Source organism: Cariama cristata, unplaced genomic scaffold, assembly GCF_000690535.1.
Source record: "Cariama cristata isolate BGI_N322 unplaced genomic scaffold, ASM69053v1 scaffold31091, whole genome shotgun sequence".
In the NCBI taxonomy this organism is placed as follows: domain Eukaryota; kingdom Metazoa; phylum Chordata; class Aves; order Cariamiformes; family Cariamidae; genus Cariama; species Cariama cristata.
The window spans coordinates 313-14,555 of NW_009601483.1; the positions used below are offsets into that span (position 1 = coordinate 313).

The following is a 14,243-nucleotide window of genomic DNA, read 5'->3' on the forward strand; positions in this document are numbered from 1 at the left end:
GGTGTTTAATGGCACTCTTCTTGTGTGGGCAGCAGTTGATCGCATGGGTTTTTCCTTCTGTCAGGAAAACAAGAGTGTCGTGGGTGCGTAGGGCTGGCTGCTGCTGCCGTCTTTGCTGGAGGGCTGTCATACTTGAAGCGTGCAGCTTGATTTAACTAAAATTTTGAAAGTAACCAAACGTAGCATGCGCATAGGATATACAGGAGTTTGACTGACTTTTTCCTATGCGTGATGGGCAATGAGCTTACAAAGTGTACTTGGAAACATTGTTGATGTGGTTAAAGTTTCGTTAAACTAAGACAGTTCGATGGTGTAAACGTTTCTGAAGAAATAAATGTACAAATCATGCTATGGAATATCTATATTAGCTTTAAAATTGTGCCTATGCCTAAGTCTATGTATGAGCTATATCAACAATGTTTATTAACTATGTTCAGGCGTAGATAACCTAGGTCTGCATCTTTTGGATGGAGATTATTTTGTTTAGAATACTTCAAAAACAAAAGAAGAACTCTGAAATGTTCTTGCTTCTGGAAAAGTACATGGGTCTCAGAAGGTGCTTATGAATTTTAGAAAAATAATTCACTGCTCATAAAGTTTGTAACTTTTATTTTAAATTTTTTTGCAGCCCTTACAATCTTCAGCAGTGTCTTTTACACACCTCTTTTTCATTGTATAGTGCTTATGGTAAGAATAGACTGGCCATACCTTTTAGTATAATCAACAGGTGTTCAGATTTGGGCTTTTTTTTTTGCTTTCAAGTCACAGTTCTGAGAAGATGTCTGGGGTTTTATGCTTTAATACTTTTTGAAGCCTTGACGTGATATCTGTGATGCTCCAAAGAGTGTATACAAAGAGATTGCAGAATTGAAGATCTCTCTAGATAAAGATCTCATTGTGTAACATTTGAATGCAATGGTACGTGATAGCATTTCTATCAGTTTTTTGATATGTCAACCTGGTATTTTTCAATGAAAAATCAGCTTGCTTCTAAAATAAATCCTTTGTATTCTTTGCTGTGTAGAAGTACATTCCTGCATAACAATTCACACAATTGTATTGAGAGGTTTATGAAAATTTTTTTCAGTGTCCTGAGGGAAAAACTAGAAGAGAATCTGATAATGATTTCTTTCTGTCTTGACTTTTGGTTCAAAAACAGGGATGTTGTGGAAACACAAGAGCATTATAAGAGCAGGTGGCGATCCATCTGGATTATGTATCTTACTATGTTTCTCAGTAGTGTAGGTGAGTAAAACACAGGTGGATTTCAAAGTTACTTGCTTAATGATTATATTTTGGTTTGAAAATTACAGGGTTTTCTAGATTTCAGCTACATAGCTCCTTTAATGCTACTGTTCTTTTATAACCTTAAAAAGGTGCATTTTCTGATTCTTCAAAAGAGAAGATATGACTAACAAATTAAACAAAGTTAAAATTAATAAGTTAAATAATACTCTGTTTTGAGATGAAATGACGTATTACTTAAATCTTTGGTTTATGGCTCTCTGGTAGTTCGGGGTAAAAGGTAGTGGCAGGGTAAGGTTATTGCTCAGAACCAAACAAAACAAAGGTCACAATTTTATCATCCAAAGTGAAAGTTCTAGAGAATAAAACCAGAAATAATGCTGAGTTCTTAAGAGGTAAGATCTTTGTGGGAATGTATGTTATCTATTTCAAAGTGTGTGTGGGATCTTAATTTCTGCTACAGGATTTTGCATCTCCACTGCAGAACAAATTACTGCTTCGTTCCTAAATAACTGCCCCTAGAAACAAGACTTCTGTTGATTTTTGACTTCTGATGACTTTGTGTGGGCCTAGAAATGATCTTGAAAATCATAGGATACTTCAGTGTTGTTGTTGGTTCATTGTTTTTTTAATTTGATAAATTAAAATTTCTTTAATAAATGGATACAAATATATCAGTATGTCAAGACATTCTTTTTACTCCGGGGACCTTGTTGTCTTTCCATTGGGAGGAAAAATCCCATGCAGTTTGCTTGGCGCATCAGTATTCTCTTCATAGGAGTTTTTTTGTTTAGTGTGTACGCGCCTATAAAATGTCCTTTGAAAAATAGTTCCTTCTGTTAGGAAGAATTATCACTCCTTAAAAAGAGCACATAATACATAGGTTTTTTGAGTGACATACTGATGCATCGTTTTAGACTATAATACACTGGGGAGCAGAAGAAAGAACCTGTAGTAACTGTTTCAGTGAAGCAAACTACTGATAAACATGACAGATAAAGTAATTTATGTTTTTACTGCATTGCAGGTTTCTCAATTGTAATTATGTCTGTCTGGCCATATCTCCAAAAGGTTTGTAAATGTATTTTTTTTAATTAATAAGAACAGAAAACTCCTGCTTAGAAAGTATGTAATACAAAACTTGGCATTTTATTTAGGAAAAGAAACAGTAAGGGGAAGTGTGTGGTTATAAGAGACTTTTATTTTGTCATCCACTTAGACAGCTTTCATCATTTCATGTAAAATCTGTCAGCTGATGTCCTGGATTGATAAAGGTATATCATAATCTGGAAATGTTTGATTTTCCAATATAATTCCACTGTTTTCTTGGACAACAAATCAATAGAAGTCTCTTTATCTGAATGCATTTGTAGTGTTAAAACATAATACGCAAGTGTCTACATTTTGGGGCGGGGGGGGAAAGGGAAGCTGAAGGTAGAAGTTGCTCTGTAAATGTTAGATTGTTGCACGTAGACGTTCTTGATATTCTTTACAGGGAATTGCCTGTGTTCCTGGAGAGTGTTTTGAGTTTGTTCGGGTTTTTTTCCCTCTTTGTTGCATTCTTGTTAAAAGTGGCATAAAAGGTCTCTAAAACTCCAAGTTAATATGTGCTAGGATTTTCCTGCTCCTGAAATTGTAGAAGGCAGTTTCAAATGCAAATTTGGAAGAACGTATCCTGGGCAGGGTCCTAGAGGTATCGTTAAAATTGAAGCTGGTGCTGAACTCTTGGAGTTCAAGAAAGAAAATGCATCGTCAGCATTGTAAACCAGGCCAGATTCAGGCATGTGCAGAGATGACTTAAGTGATTCCTTGCTCCTGGCCTGTAAACTGTCAACTGTACTGCTTAAGGTACGTCTGCAGCCTGTAGCATCAGCAGTGCTATATGGAAACCGAGTTTGCTGCAAGCGGGCCATTTCCAGTCTCAGAAGGAAAGCACTTTTTATTGGTTTGGTGCATTGCTGGGAACAGTTAGCCAAGGTTTATTGCCCTGGACAAAGTGCTATGTGAAAACAACTGCTTTTGAGACCCAGAGTGGTGTATTTATATTAAACACCGCACAGTGCTGTGCAGACACACTAACTTGTTTAGCAATAGCTTAGGTTTGACACTGCGTTGTATAGTGCCATATACCCTCAGACTTACAGTGCAGAGTCTTAGGTATTTCAGGTACTGTTTCTAAAATGGTTTTGTTGATATTATAAAATACTGTAATATTTGACCCATAGAAATGATTAATTTGTTTTTGCAGATTGATCCGACAGCAGATGCGAGTTTCTTGGGCTGGATTATAGCTTCATATAGCATTGGCCAAATGGTTGCCTCTCCCCTGTTCGGCTTGTGGTCCAATTACAGGCCGAGGAGAGAACCTCTCGTTGTTTCAACTGCTATTTCAGTAGCTGCTAACTGTCTTTATGCCTACGTCCATGTACCTCATTCACACAACAAATACTACATGCTGACTGCACGTGCTCTCGTGGGATTTGGAGCAGGTAACCACAGCAGAATTTGCATTTCTGAAAATTATTGAATTCTATGACTTGTGTAAGATAGTTAACGTGGTATTTTAGTACCACATTTAACATTATGTGAATGGTAACTTACTACTTAACAAAGCAAAGAGTTGGCCAGTACTAGTTTATAATAAAATTATGTGTTTGTGCAGTTGTGTATAAATACTCGAGGGAGTGCTGGGTTTTATTTTCTTGCAAAATAAGATTAAAAAAAAATAAAATAAATGTAACTGGATAATTTAAGAATATAACTTAGTATTTACATGAACACTTTGTTGTGTTTGGTTTTTTTTAAGGAAACGTGGCTGTAGTTCGATCATATATTGCAGGTGCCACTTCTCTTACGGAAAGAACAAGTGCCATGGCCAATACCAGTGCCTGCCAAGCAGTTGGCTTCATATTAGGACCAGGTAAAGGATATCTTCTTTCCTCACTTCGAATACTTTTTACAATGAAATTGGGCAGTGGAAGTAGGAATCCTCAGCAGCTGTATGTTGGGGATTTTAAGGCATAGTTTGTCAGTGGTATCAAAATTTGATAAATAGGATCCACTCATATATACTTTTATATGCCAATATAAATGAAATATTCTAGTCCAAAGAAATTCTAATTGTTTGTAGTTAAAAAGTAGCTGTTTTGGCTTGCTGGCTGCAGGAAAAACAAGTTCCAATATGCTCTCTTATACCAGTACCCACTAAATAGTCTATAACTACACAATTGCACTTTATTCAGGCAGAAGGGAGTTTAACATTACTGTGCTCAGGGAAACATTTCCACCTCTCCAAAATGACTGAAAATTTCACCTTGCCTCACACGTTATAGAAAATAACATCCAACAGATCTTTCTCATCTTGTAGTGACAATCACAAAATCTTCATTTTGGCAAAAACATTAAGACATAGCACAGGTATTACAGCAAGCTAAGGGAACAAAGAGATCAGGGGGTGTTTGTTAGATCAGGTGTAACTGTGACTCCTGAGATCCTCTGCCTGCTTCATGGGAGAAATGCGTTAGACTTGCCTTGTGTTGTAAAGAAAGACCGGCAATTTTGTCCTAAACAGCCTCTACTGATTACTTGTCTTCTGTAGCTGGAGATTAAAATTATCCAATTAGTAAAGCTGAAGTGCTCTGTGTATGGTAATACAATGAGGTGAAGGTTTGGGGCTGAAAGTGTTCGAGTTGATAGAGCATTAAAGGGTCTACGGCAACAAAAAATCTGCATTCTTTGTGTGATTTGCATAGAGGATAAGTTTAGGTAATTCCCTTTCCTGATTTGGTAGGACTCTCAGTCTTCCTAACAGTAGTAAGCAAATAACCTGATCTTACAATCTTTTTCTCTGCACCAATTTAAATTTTAATTAAAAAACCCCCCACAACTTCTTTTTCTCTCTAGCTTGCCCTTAGCAGGAGGGATAGTCCAGTCCCAGGACCAAGGTCTTCCATGTAGGAGGAAGAGGAAAAAGGGTAAATCAGGTGTCTGCACATGACCAAGAAAATTAACCGTTGGTACACTCAGAATTCAGTTCCAGTTCTTTGAGTGTCATGCTGTTATTTATACAGTGTATTTGTATGTAACCAAGTAGTTTTCTGGCTAGTTGAGATCCCACTGGTACCCATTAGTTTATTTAGAGTAGGGTTCTCAAAATGTAAAAGGTTTGACAGGTGTAATATTTAAATTTTACTTAGCAATTAGAACAACTTTGCTTATCTGGTTTTAGATGTTTATTCTATATGTGTTCTAATATTTTCTTAATGATTCTTAAGATTTTCTTAATACATTTATGTTTTTAAGTTTTTCAGACATGTTTTACACTTATTGGAGAAGAAGGAATAACATGGAAATTAATTGATCTTCAGCTGAACATGTATACAACACCAGTCTTATTTGGAGCTCTCTTAGGACTTATTAATATTATTCTCATCTTTGCCATATTCAGGTAAGCAAGTCAAAAAAGAGAAATATTCTACCTTGTTTTAGTGGGTGGCTTGTAACAAACAATATGCTGCTCAGAAGGAGGAGTAATAAGCCTGAAATCTGGAGCACTAAGACTATAAGCTGTTATTTATTTTTCAGGGTTTCTACCTTCTTTACTACATATCTTTTTCATTATGCTCATAAATTAATCATAGTAATGGTACAGCTAGAATATAAACTGATGAAAAAAGTTAGAGCTGTTAGATTATTAGCTTAGCCTTGATACATTTTTACTCTTGATGGTTTCTGCCCATGTTTTTTCTCTAAAGAGAAATAAAGTTAGCTTGTCTGTAGGGTTCTCACTGTCTGTGTCTTTCCTTTAAGAATCTCGAGAGGGGGGGTTTATGCATGATCCTATTGGTGGCAGTGAGGGGAGGGAAGAGATACACACAGATATGTGATATTCTCTCACTAGGATATTTTCTTTCTTGAATATGGTGATGTTCACTGTAGCCAAATGTAGACTACACAGATGACGTTTAAAGGAGCTGGGAATGATTAGAATATGAGATTATGCCATTTAGAATTATTTTAATAGAAACTTGACTCAATAGTGGATCAAATAAATATGTGTGTTAATGAAAATTGTTCTAAATTTCTAGAGAGCATCGAGTGGATGACGTGGGACGGCAATGCAAAAGTATCAATTTTGAAGGAGAAGGTATCTAAGTTTTCTTGAAGATTTACTCTGTGATGATAATTTTGAAGTACTCTGTTATTATATAGAAGCATTTAGAAGTATTCTCAAGTCTGATGGATTGGGAACTCAAAGTGGCAAATAGGCTACATCTCTTTCTAACTGGTCCAGAAATTGCTTCATGTCCATTTTGTGTCCGTATATGTCCATAGTGCTGTCTGATAGCAAAGAAGAAGAAAAAAAATTGTATGGATCCTTCCAGATTTTCATGCTGGAACTGTCTGTTCCAAGAGACAGGATTAAGTGAACATGGACATCAAAAAAATCTCCCTTAACTTCTACTCTGCAGTCATACTTCTCTTTGGTTCTGTATCATGCTGAATAATATTGTTATATATATACCAGCTTTCACATACAGCATCTTAATAAAAGGTGTATGTTGCATAAGTAAATTTAGTTGGTGAGATGAAAGTACAGTAATTGCCACATACAGTGCAACATCTTATATTCAATATATACACTTTTTGTACACAGTTGAAATTTTAAGTGTTGTGAGTATCCTTTTCACTTGAAGAATAAAAAGTGTATGAAAGATGATCTTAAACCTCTTTTAAAAACTATGGAAGTCACCAGTTTCAGTATTGTATTAATTTTCCATTTAAAAACGGAGCTGTATGTGCGCAGCACACATGGGTGTGTTGTCTATGAAAATGTTACGCGCAGGTTAGAGGAACAAAGGCTCTGTGGTGGTGCAGAGAATTCTGTTGTGTACTTTTGACCTTGCAAGAGGAACAGAAAGTGGTTTGGTTTCCATTGTTAAGATGTTTAAAGAAGTTTTCTTCTTTTTCTGTCACTCAGAACTTGACAGTCCCCGCATTACAGTGGGACAACAGATGGTCTAACTAATTTGGAAATCATTTTCCCTCATTGTCAGAGGAATTGAAATTTCAACAATTCCATTTTGATTTAAAAACATTATACTTAGATTGTCAAAAGAGAACTGCATAGGCACCCACCAACCTGCATGCTAAATACTTAACAGAGTAAGAAAATCATTACTGTTTGCGATTTGTGGTTGTGTAAAAAAAGCTCAGTTTGCAGTACAGATTATTCTTTTGTTTTGTTGCAGAAAGCGGTGATCTGGATCAGGACATAGAAGGAAACATAGACCATGTTGCTGTGGTAGCAATCAATTTTCTTTTCTTTGTCATCTTGTTCGTGTTTGCTGTCTTTGAAACGTAAGTTTGTTTTCTCTCAAAATACTTAGACATGTAATATAGTTAGACTAGGTGTGCATGTAAAGGCTTTTCTGTTGTATGCATTTTCTTAACCGTACTCTTCAGAAATAGAAGTCCAAAACCATATGCAATCAAATTGATGTGTACTGATATAGGGTAATGCATTAAAGGTCAGTAATAACTGAAAATATGTAGCATACCGTTTGTAGTATATGAAACATTAATGTAAAAGCTTTTGAATGGATGCAAACCCATATCCTCAACTTTTTAAGTGTTTTAAGTAACTTAATTTGGGCTACCTAAAATCTTCAGAGAAAACTGGCTTCAGCTGAATACCTTGTTCTATACTTTCTATTTTAATTTTGTGTAATTTCTTAGTATGATTCTGGTTAGCTCCAAAAGCTCCAGAGAAACTCTTAGTAATGATTATTTCAGAAATTATGAAAACAGTTGTTTGATGTAGTTAATGCAATTGTGTTCTTAAATACACTATTTTACATTTTTTTTTTTTTTTACCTAAAGCAGTGTGTTATTCACTCCCAAATTTTCTGTATATAAGAAAAAAAGTAAAACATAACAACATTACCTCAGACTGAAGTATACTTCCTTTTTTTTAATTTATAAAGTACTTTGAGGATCTAAGGTTTATTTTGTAAGATTTTATTGATCTCTATCATAGCTAAAATGTCTTCTAACAATATGCATCTTAATTGCATTATTTTTAGAAAACTGAGTTCCTAGAGACTGGTTAGTTGCTAAAACTGAAACAGTATTAAATGTTTATTATTTTTATACTCACAAGGCCTGATTTTTTTTTTCCTCTATTACTATTGCTTTGCTTTAACTCCATCATCTTTTCATGAATGATGCTTCAGAGCATGGCTGGTGTAATGTAGTTGTGAATTTTCTCTAGTGGATTTATTTTTAATAAATGATGCATGACAGAATTAGTTTATAACTAGCCTGTGTTTTCTGATATGTCTGTCGGGAGGAAAGGCTTTTATGCCACTGTGTTTGATGTTTGGGACAATATATGTATGGAAATGGCTGCATAGAAGATGGAGGGTTTTTTTAATTAATGTCATTTTGTTCTCTCAATTTAGTATAGCTACTCCGTTGACAATGGATATGTATTCCTGGACCAGGAAGGAAGCCGTTTTTTATAATGGAATAATCCTTAGTGTGGTTGGCATTGAATCGGTTATTGTTTTCATGGTGGTTAAAATGCTATCTAAAAAGTAAGTTTTTGGAGTTTATCGAAATTTTGTAACTTACATTAGCTGAGTGTGAGAAACTTTATGGCAAGGCTGAATCTGCATTACTTAAATCTTTTACTTGGTAATGAATTTAGGTTTACTATGACAATGAAGTACTTCCAATTTTGACACAGCCATGATGCTGTGGTTGTTCTTTATTCTGTTAACATAACCCCCTTCCTTGTCTGCCTTTTACCTTTGAATCACAAGAAAAACTGGTTGTAGGTTACTGTGAGTTTGCAATTTTTATTGCAGGTGTTTTGGTCAGGCATCTTTTCAACAAACTAATGGACTATGTCAATAGCAATTTCAAAAATTTTACTTTAATTAAATAATATATTTAATTGTAATTTCATTGTTTGATAGGACTGGTGAGCGTGCCATACTTCATGGAGGCTTAATGATTGTCTTGGTTGGATTCTTTATCTTACTGCCTTGGGGGAAAAAACTACCAAATATCCAATGGGAAGGTATAATTCAAGTCATACTAAACTATCATCATCATGGTTTTTTAAAGCTTTTTATTGTATTTTTTCTTAATGGCATGCATAACTTATTTTTACAGAAATAAAGAACAACTCTATTCCCAGGACAACTTCCACTGAAATGTTAATGCCTTTCTGGAGTTTGCAAGCAATGCAGCTTCCATCCAACCACACAGTGGAACCCGTAGGCTGCCCTGTCACACAGTCTTGGTGCCTGAATACTCCTATGATCTATCTGGCCCAGTATATCAGCTCTGACATACTGATAGGATTGGGCTATCCCGTTTGTAATGTCATGTCCTACACTTTATACTCAAAAATTCTAGGACCGAAGCCTCAGGTAAGCATGATGCCTAAACAGTTTATTTCTTTCATTTGCTCACCAGGACTTTCAGCCTCGTCATTAGAATGAGGGATGTAGCTAAAATTCCTTTTGTCATTAGCCAAATAATAGTACGTTTCAACTGGGGCAGAAGTTTGCAGGAACTTTAATCTCTTTTAAAATCCAAGGCAAGTCCCTAGAGGAATTAGAAAGCAAGGCTTGTTCTACAATTTATGGCAAATCTTACACTGTGAACATTTCAGAACAAGTAAGCCCAAAGCTTGTGGCTTTCACGACTGTTCCGGAATAGTCATTTTTGTAACAACCAATTATATATTTGGAATGTCAGTACGGAATAATACGTTGCTTTTACTGAGTATATTATATAAAGACTACAAATGCTATGATACCTCCAGTTATTGACATTTTACAATGGTGAAACACATAGCAAGCTGATATTACTGCTTAACAAAAAATTTTCTTCCTTTCTCACCACTTATCTCATTTTGCTCATGTTCTATCTTGCTGTAAGAGACTAAATGCTTTGAGCCAGAATGCTTTTTTGTTAGAAATCTACAGAGTATGTAGCTCAGTGGAGCCTTCAAATTAATGCTTAGAGAAGCTGAGCAGTACTCTTGGAAAAAAAGTACTCAGCATCTTAACAAGTTAAGAAAGATAAACAATTGCTTAAACACTTGTAAATTTTGTAACTAGGATAATTGGTGGGAATTATTGACAAGCTGAGTAATTCCTGTATCATTAACATAAGCTTTTGCTCTTCTGTAGGGTGTCTACATGGGATGGTTAACTGCTTCTGGAAGTGGAGCACGAATTCTTGGGCCTGTTTTTGTGAGCCAAATATACACTCACCTGGGACCACGTTGGGCATTTAGCTTAATCTGTGGAGTAGTTGTAGTCTCTCTCTTGCTCTTGGAGATAGTATACAAGAGACTAATTGCATTTTCTGTCAGATACGGAAGGATACGAGAAGAGAACTGTTAAATATGTTTGTTTTTTTTTTTTAAAAAAAAAGTAAAACCAACCAGAAATAGTACTTAGTTTATTACTGCTTTTTAATGAGGAGTACCTAACCACTGACCTTGTTGGCTGTATGCTAAAAACTGTACACCTGTACTTACACATTGACAGAACACATAACTTGGTCATATCCTAATATATGGTTACGCCTGCTGCAATAGAGCTTTTGTATTCTGCTTTTCTAGCAGCAGAGGAAGGGATGTGAACAAGTTAGATCAATACAATGGCACATTTGAAGTATGTACAGTTTAGATGATGCACCTGCATACTGAATGCAGCTGTGAAGGTCACAGGTTACGTCCATCCTTTCCAGAAAGAAGTAAAAGAAATATTATCTTGATTCTGTGAATCAGGATTAGTAACTCTTTTGTAACTACAAGATTAGTTGAGCTGCATGCACTTTGTATGGAAACATCACTACTTAAGTGAACCTTGTGGTGTTCAGTTTGCTAGCTTGTAAGACTGGTTAATATAAAAACATTTGACTGACTTTGGAAACTGTTACCTATCAGTACATCTTCTCCAGGATTTCAAATGAAATGTGACAGAATTGTAGAGGAAGGTAGGTGCCGACTTCACAAGCAGTTTATGTGGGACTTGGGTATTTAAGTTGGTTAAGAGCCATTGAAAATCACAGCCTCAGTGGCTGTTACTTGAACTACAGTGAACCATATGTGCAATTTTTCTTCTACTGTTTTGCTGAATGCCTTTTTGTAGCAAGAAAGATAGCTTGCACAGAGTTGAAATATGCACAGCTTTTCTTAACTTTACTACAAGAAGGAAATACTAAGCATGATAGTTTACACTTTCATTGTAATTTGTGAAAAGGAATGCACTGTGCTGAACAACCCGTGTTAATTAAGTAAAAAGGAGGATACTGGCTCCTCAGGTGTTGACTATTATCTGTAGGCTTATCTTCTTTCTGATAACATGGTATGAGAAACAGGACTTTACAATGTTTGAATCATTCAGTGTTTATTTTAAAAAGTAAAATAATTTTCCTTCATCATGGGGCCTAAACTCATCTGTATGGGTTTGTTTTATGTGTTTCAATACTACTGGGGAAAAAATCTGGAATAACTCCAGTATGAGAGTTGTAGCTGCTATTACATGTGTCTAATATTTGATGCTTACTGAATTTAATAAATGTAATTAAGTACTCCTATGTAATCAGTTGTTCAAACACTAAAAGATTACTGAATTAAAATATTATTTTTTCAATACAGACTGAAGGGAATACAAAAGTTTTATTCTCTCTGACTTTCCTGCTGCAGAATCACAAAATGTTATGAGAAAGGATTTGCTTTTATAAGCATTTCTTGTATATGCTAATTCATATTAATAGTACCGGAAATACTATGTTTTGGTTCTGTTCACAAAACAGAGCGCTTATAGTTACCGCAAGTGAAAGTTACCTCGGTCGTGAGAAATTGGTGCTATTGGAGTTTTCAAAATGGCTAACATAGTTAGGATTTTGTGTTCTACAGCTTGGTTTGTGCTGAATGTATATATGTTGGAGGGTTCTTCCCTAAAAAGGGGTAGCCCGTACACACTAACATGTTTACATAATGATTAGAATAAGAAAGGAAGGGTTTTAATTCTTTGGCCATGAGAGTTGTTTTTATTTTCCTAGGTCAGCTGTGTTTTAAACTATGGCTTCCTTGTTATGGATTATCATCCTCTCATTCTTACAAAACACAGTCTTGTTATTCACAGGTAGGGCTTCTATTTTTTTCTTTTTATTCTAGTTAGCAATGTAATGTAACTGCACCTAAGTCACACTCTTCCTTTCAAGCTAGCTGATTGTTCTTTCTAAGCGTTTATGCCTTTCTGCTCTCTGGTGTCTACCTCTTAGGCTGTCTTCAACTATTTGTACATCAAATAGCTTGCACATCAAACTAGATTATATCATGTCTGAAGTAAAGATAATCAGTATGACTGATTGCTGACCCCCATCTTATTACAGTTGACTTGCTACTTTAAAAGATTAAAGTAGTAAAACAAAACATTTCTTTTAAGAAAGCCGCATTTGTGTGAATGTGCACATGTTTGTATCTACAGGTATATTTAAAAAACCTTAAGAGTCTAAGAGCTATGCGTACTACTTGGTTTATCAAAGTTAAGTCATTTTACTCTGCAGTCATTCCCTCTGACTATTAAGGTCCAACTTGAGAAGGTACACTTGTCAACTGAAAGAGCAGTTAAAGAAAAAAATTCCTTTTTAAGTGCTGCTTTTGTATCTTTCTTGATGTTCACCTTGCCAATAAAGAATTTGGCATGAGATTTCCTTGATTTGGACATGACAAAAATAATCAAAATTGTCTCTAATAGAGACCAGATGAATAAGGAGAACTGACTTGAAGTCAAGGGTATTTCAGCTCTAAGCTGAGCCTGCAGATCTGAAAAAGCTATGTTGGAATATCTCTTTCTGAAGGTTTTACAGCTTACTTTATTGTGCCTAGACCACATGTGAAAGCCACCACTGTCAGCTCCTCAAACTCTCCATCCTTCCCCTCACTGACACCTTTTTGGATCCCACTCTTGCACTCAACTTTAGCCAACTCCTACCTTAGAAGGAAGGTGGAATATTTATTTAAGTATGAACATACTTGAAGCAAAATGCTTAAAAAAACCCCCTTGTTGTTAAAGCTACTTCAGATTGTTGTGTGATTCATAATGTGAAAGACAAGATAAAAGTATCTAACGTTAATAAAATTCATACAAAGTAACAAACTGAAGCAGTTACTACAGTATGTGTAGTTCACTTTCCTATCAAATGTGCTCCTGGTTTTAGTCAGCTGTAGGCCAGAGGTAAAATACTGAATATACAAACACAGTGCAATTTTTCAGAAGTAATTTCGTACAACATTTTTGTACTGTTTCTCCCCAAGCTTCACCCAGCCCTAAACTCCCAACATACAATGCTTTAAGATATCAGATCAGCTCCTGTTATAAATTGAGCTTAATACTTACAAGGAAAGGTCTCTCAATAAACCATCACTTGAACATAAACCAAATAAGTAGATCTGGGCAATTACCACTGCATTTATTTTTTTTTTTGTATAAAATGCCGGTGCAGGGAAGTTAAAGCTGCTGCTACAAAAAATAAAAACAGTCATAAAACATATACATATTTACATATATTACTTGTAAGACGTAAAAAATACAAGTTATTTACAAATACAAACACTTCAAAAGCACAGATACATTTTCCTTGATTGTTGGCACTGAGTAAGCAGTGAAGGAAGAAAAAAATACAACAGATTCAGATTACTTCCAAAAAGTTGATACTATCTAGAACTAAGTTGCTCAAAGTTTTGCTTGAGCAAGTTTATCCATCATTTTAAGGAAAATAATTTTTTGTATGATACTTCACAAGCAATTTGCTACACATAAACAGGGCAACCCTTCCCTTCCTGATTTTTTATCAGCTTTTGGAAGAATTCCTGCATAAGCTGAGTAAGATCAGTCACATCACTTGAAAGTGAGTGAGTGAGTTTATTAAGCTCTTGTGTCCTGACATCTGCTTTGCTTTAA

At 35.3% G+C, this 14,243-nt stretch overlaps 1 protein-coding gene across 1 annotated transcript; it reads left to right on the plus strand.

The window, feature by feature from the left end:
• Nucleotides 1–1,087: 1,087 nt before the first annotated feature.
• Nucleotides 1,088–10,754, plus strand: MFSD8 (major facilitator superfamily domain containing 8; the record flags this gene model as incomplete). Its single annotated transcript, XM_009710480.1, has 11 exons — nt 1,088–1,245; nt 2,273–2,316; nt 3,494–3,734; nt 4,052–4,165; nt 5,548–5,692; nt 6,333–6,391; nt 7,497–7,605; nt 8,709–8,843; nt 9,228–9,331; nt 9,427–9,686; nt 10,455–10,754. Coding segments are annotated over 11 exons (1,585 nt in total), but the record flags the coding sequence as incomplete, so codon positions are not given.
• Nucleotides 10,755–14,243: the final 3,489 nt, after the last annotated feature.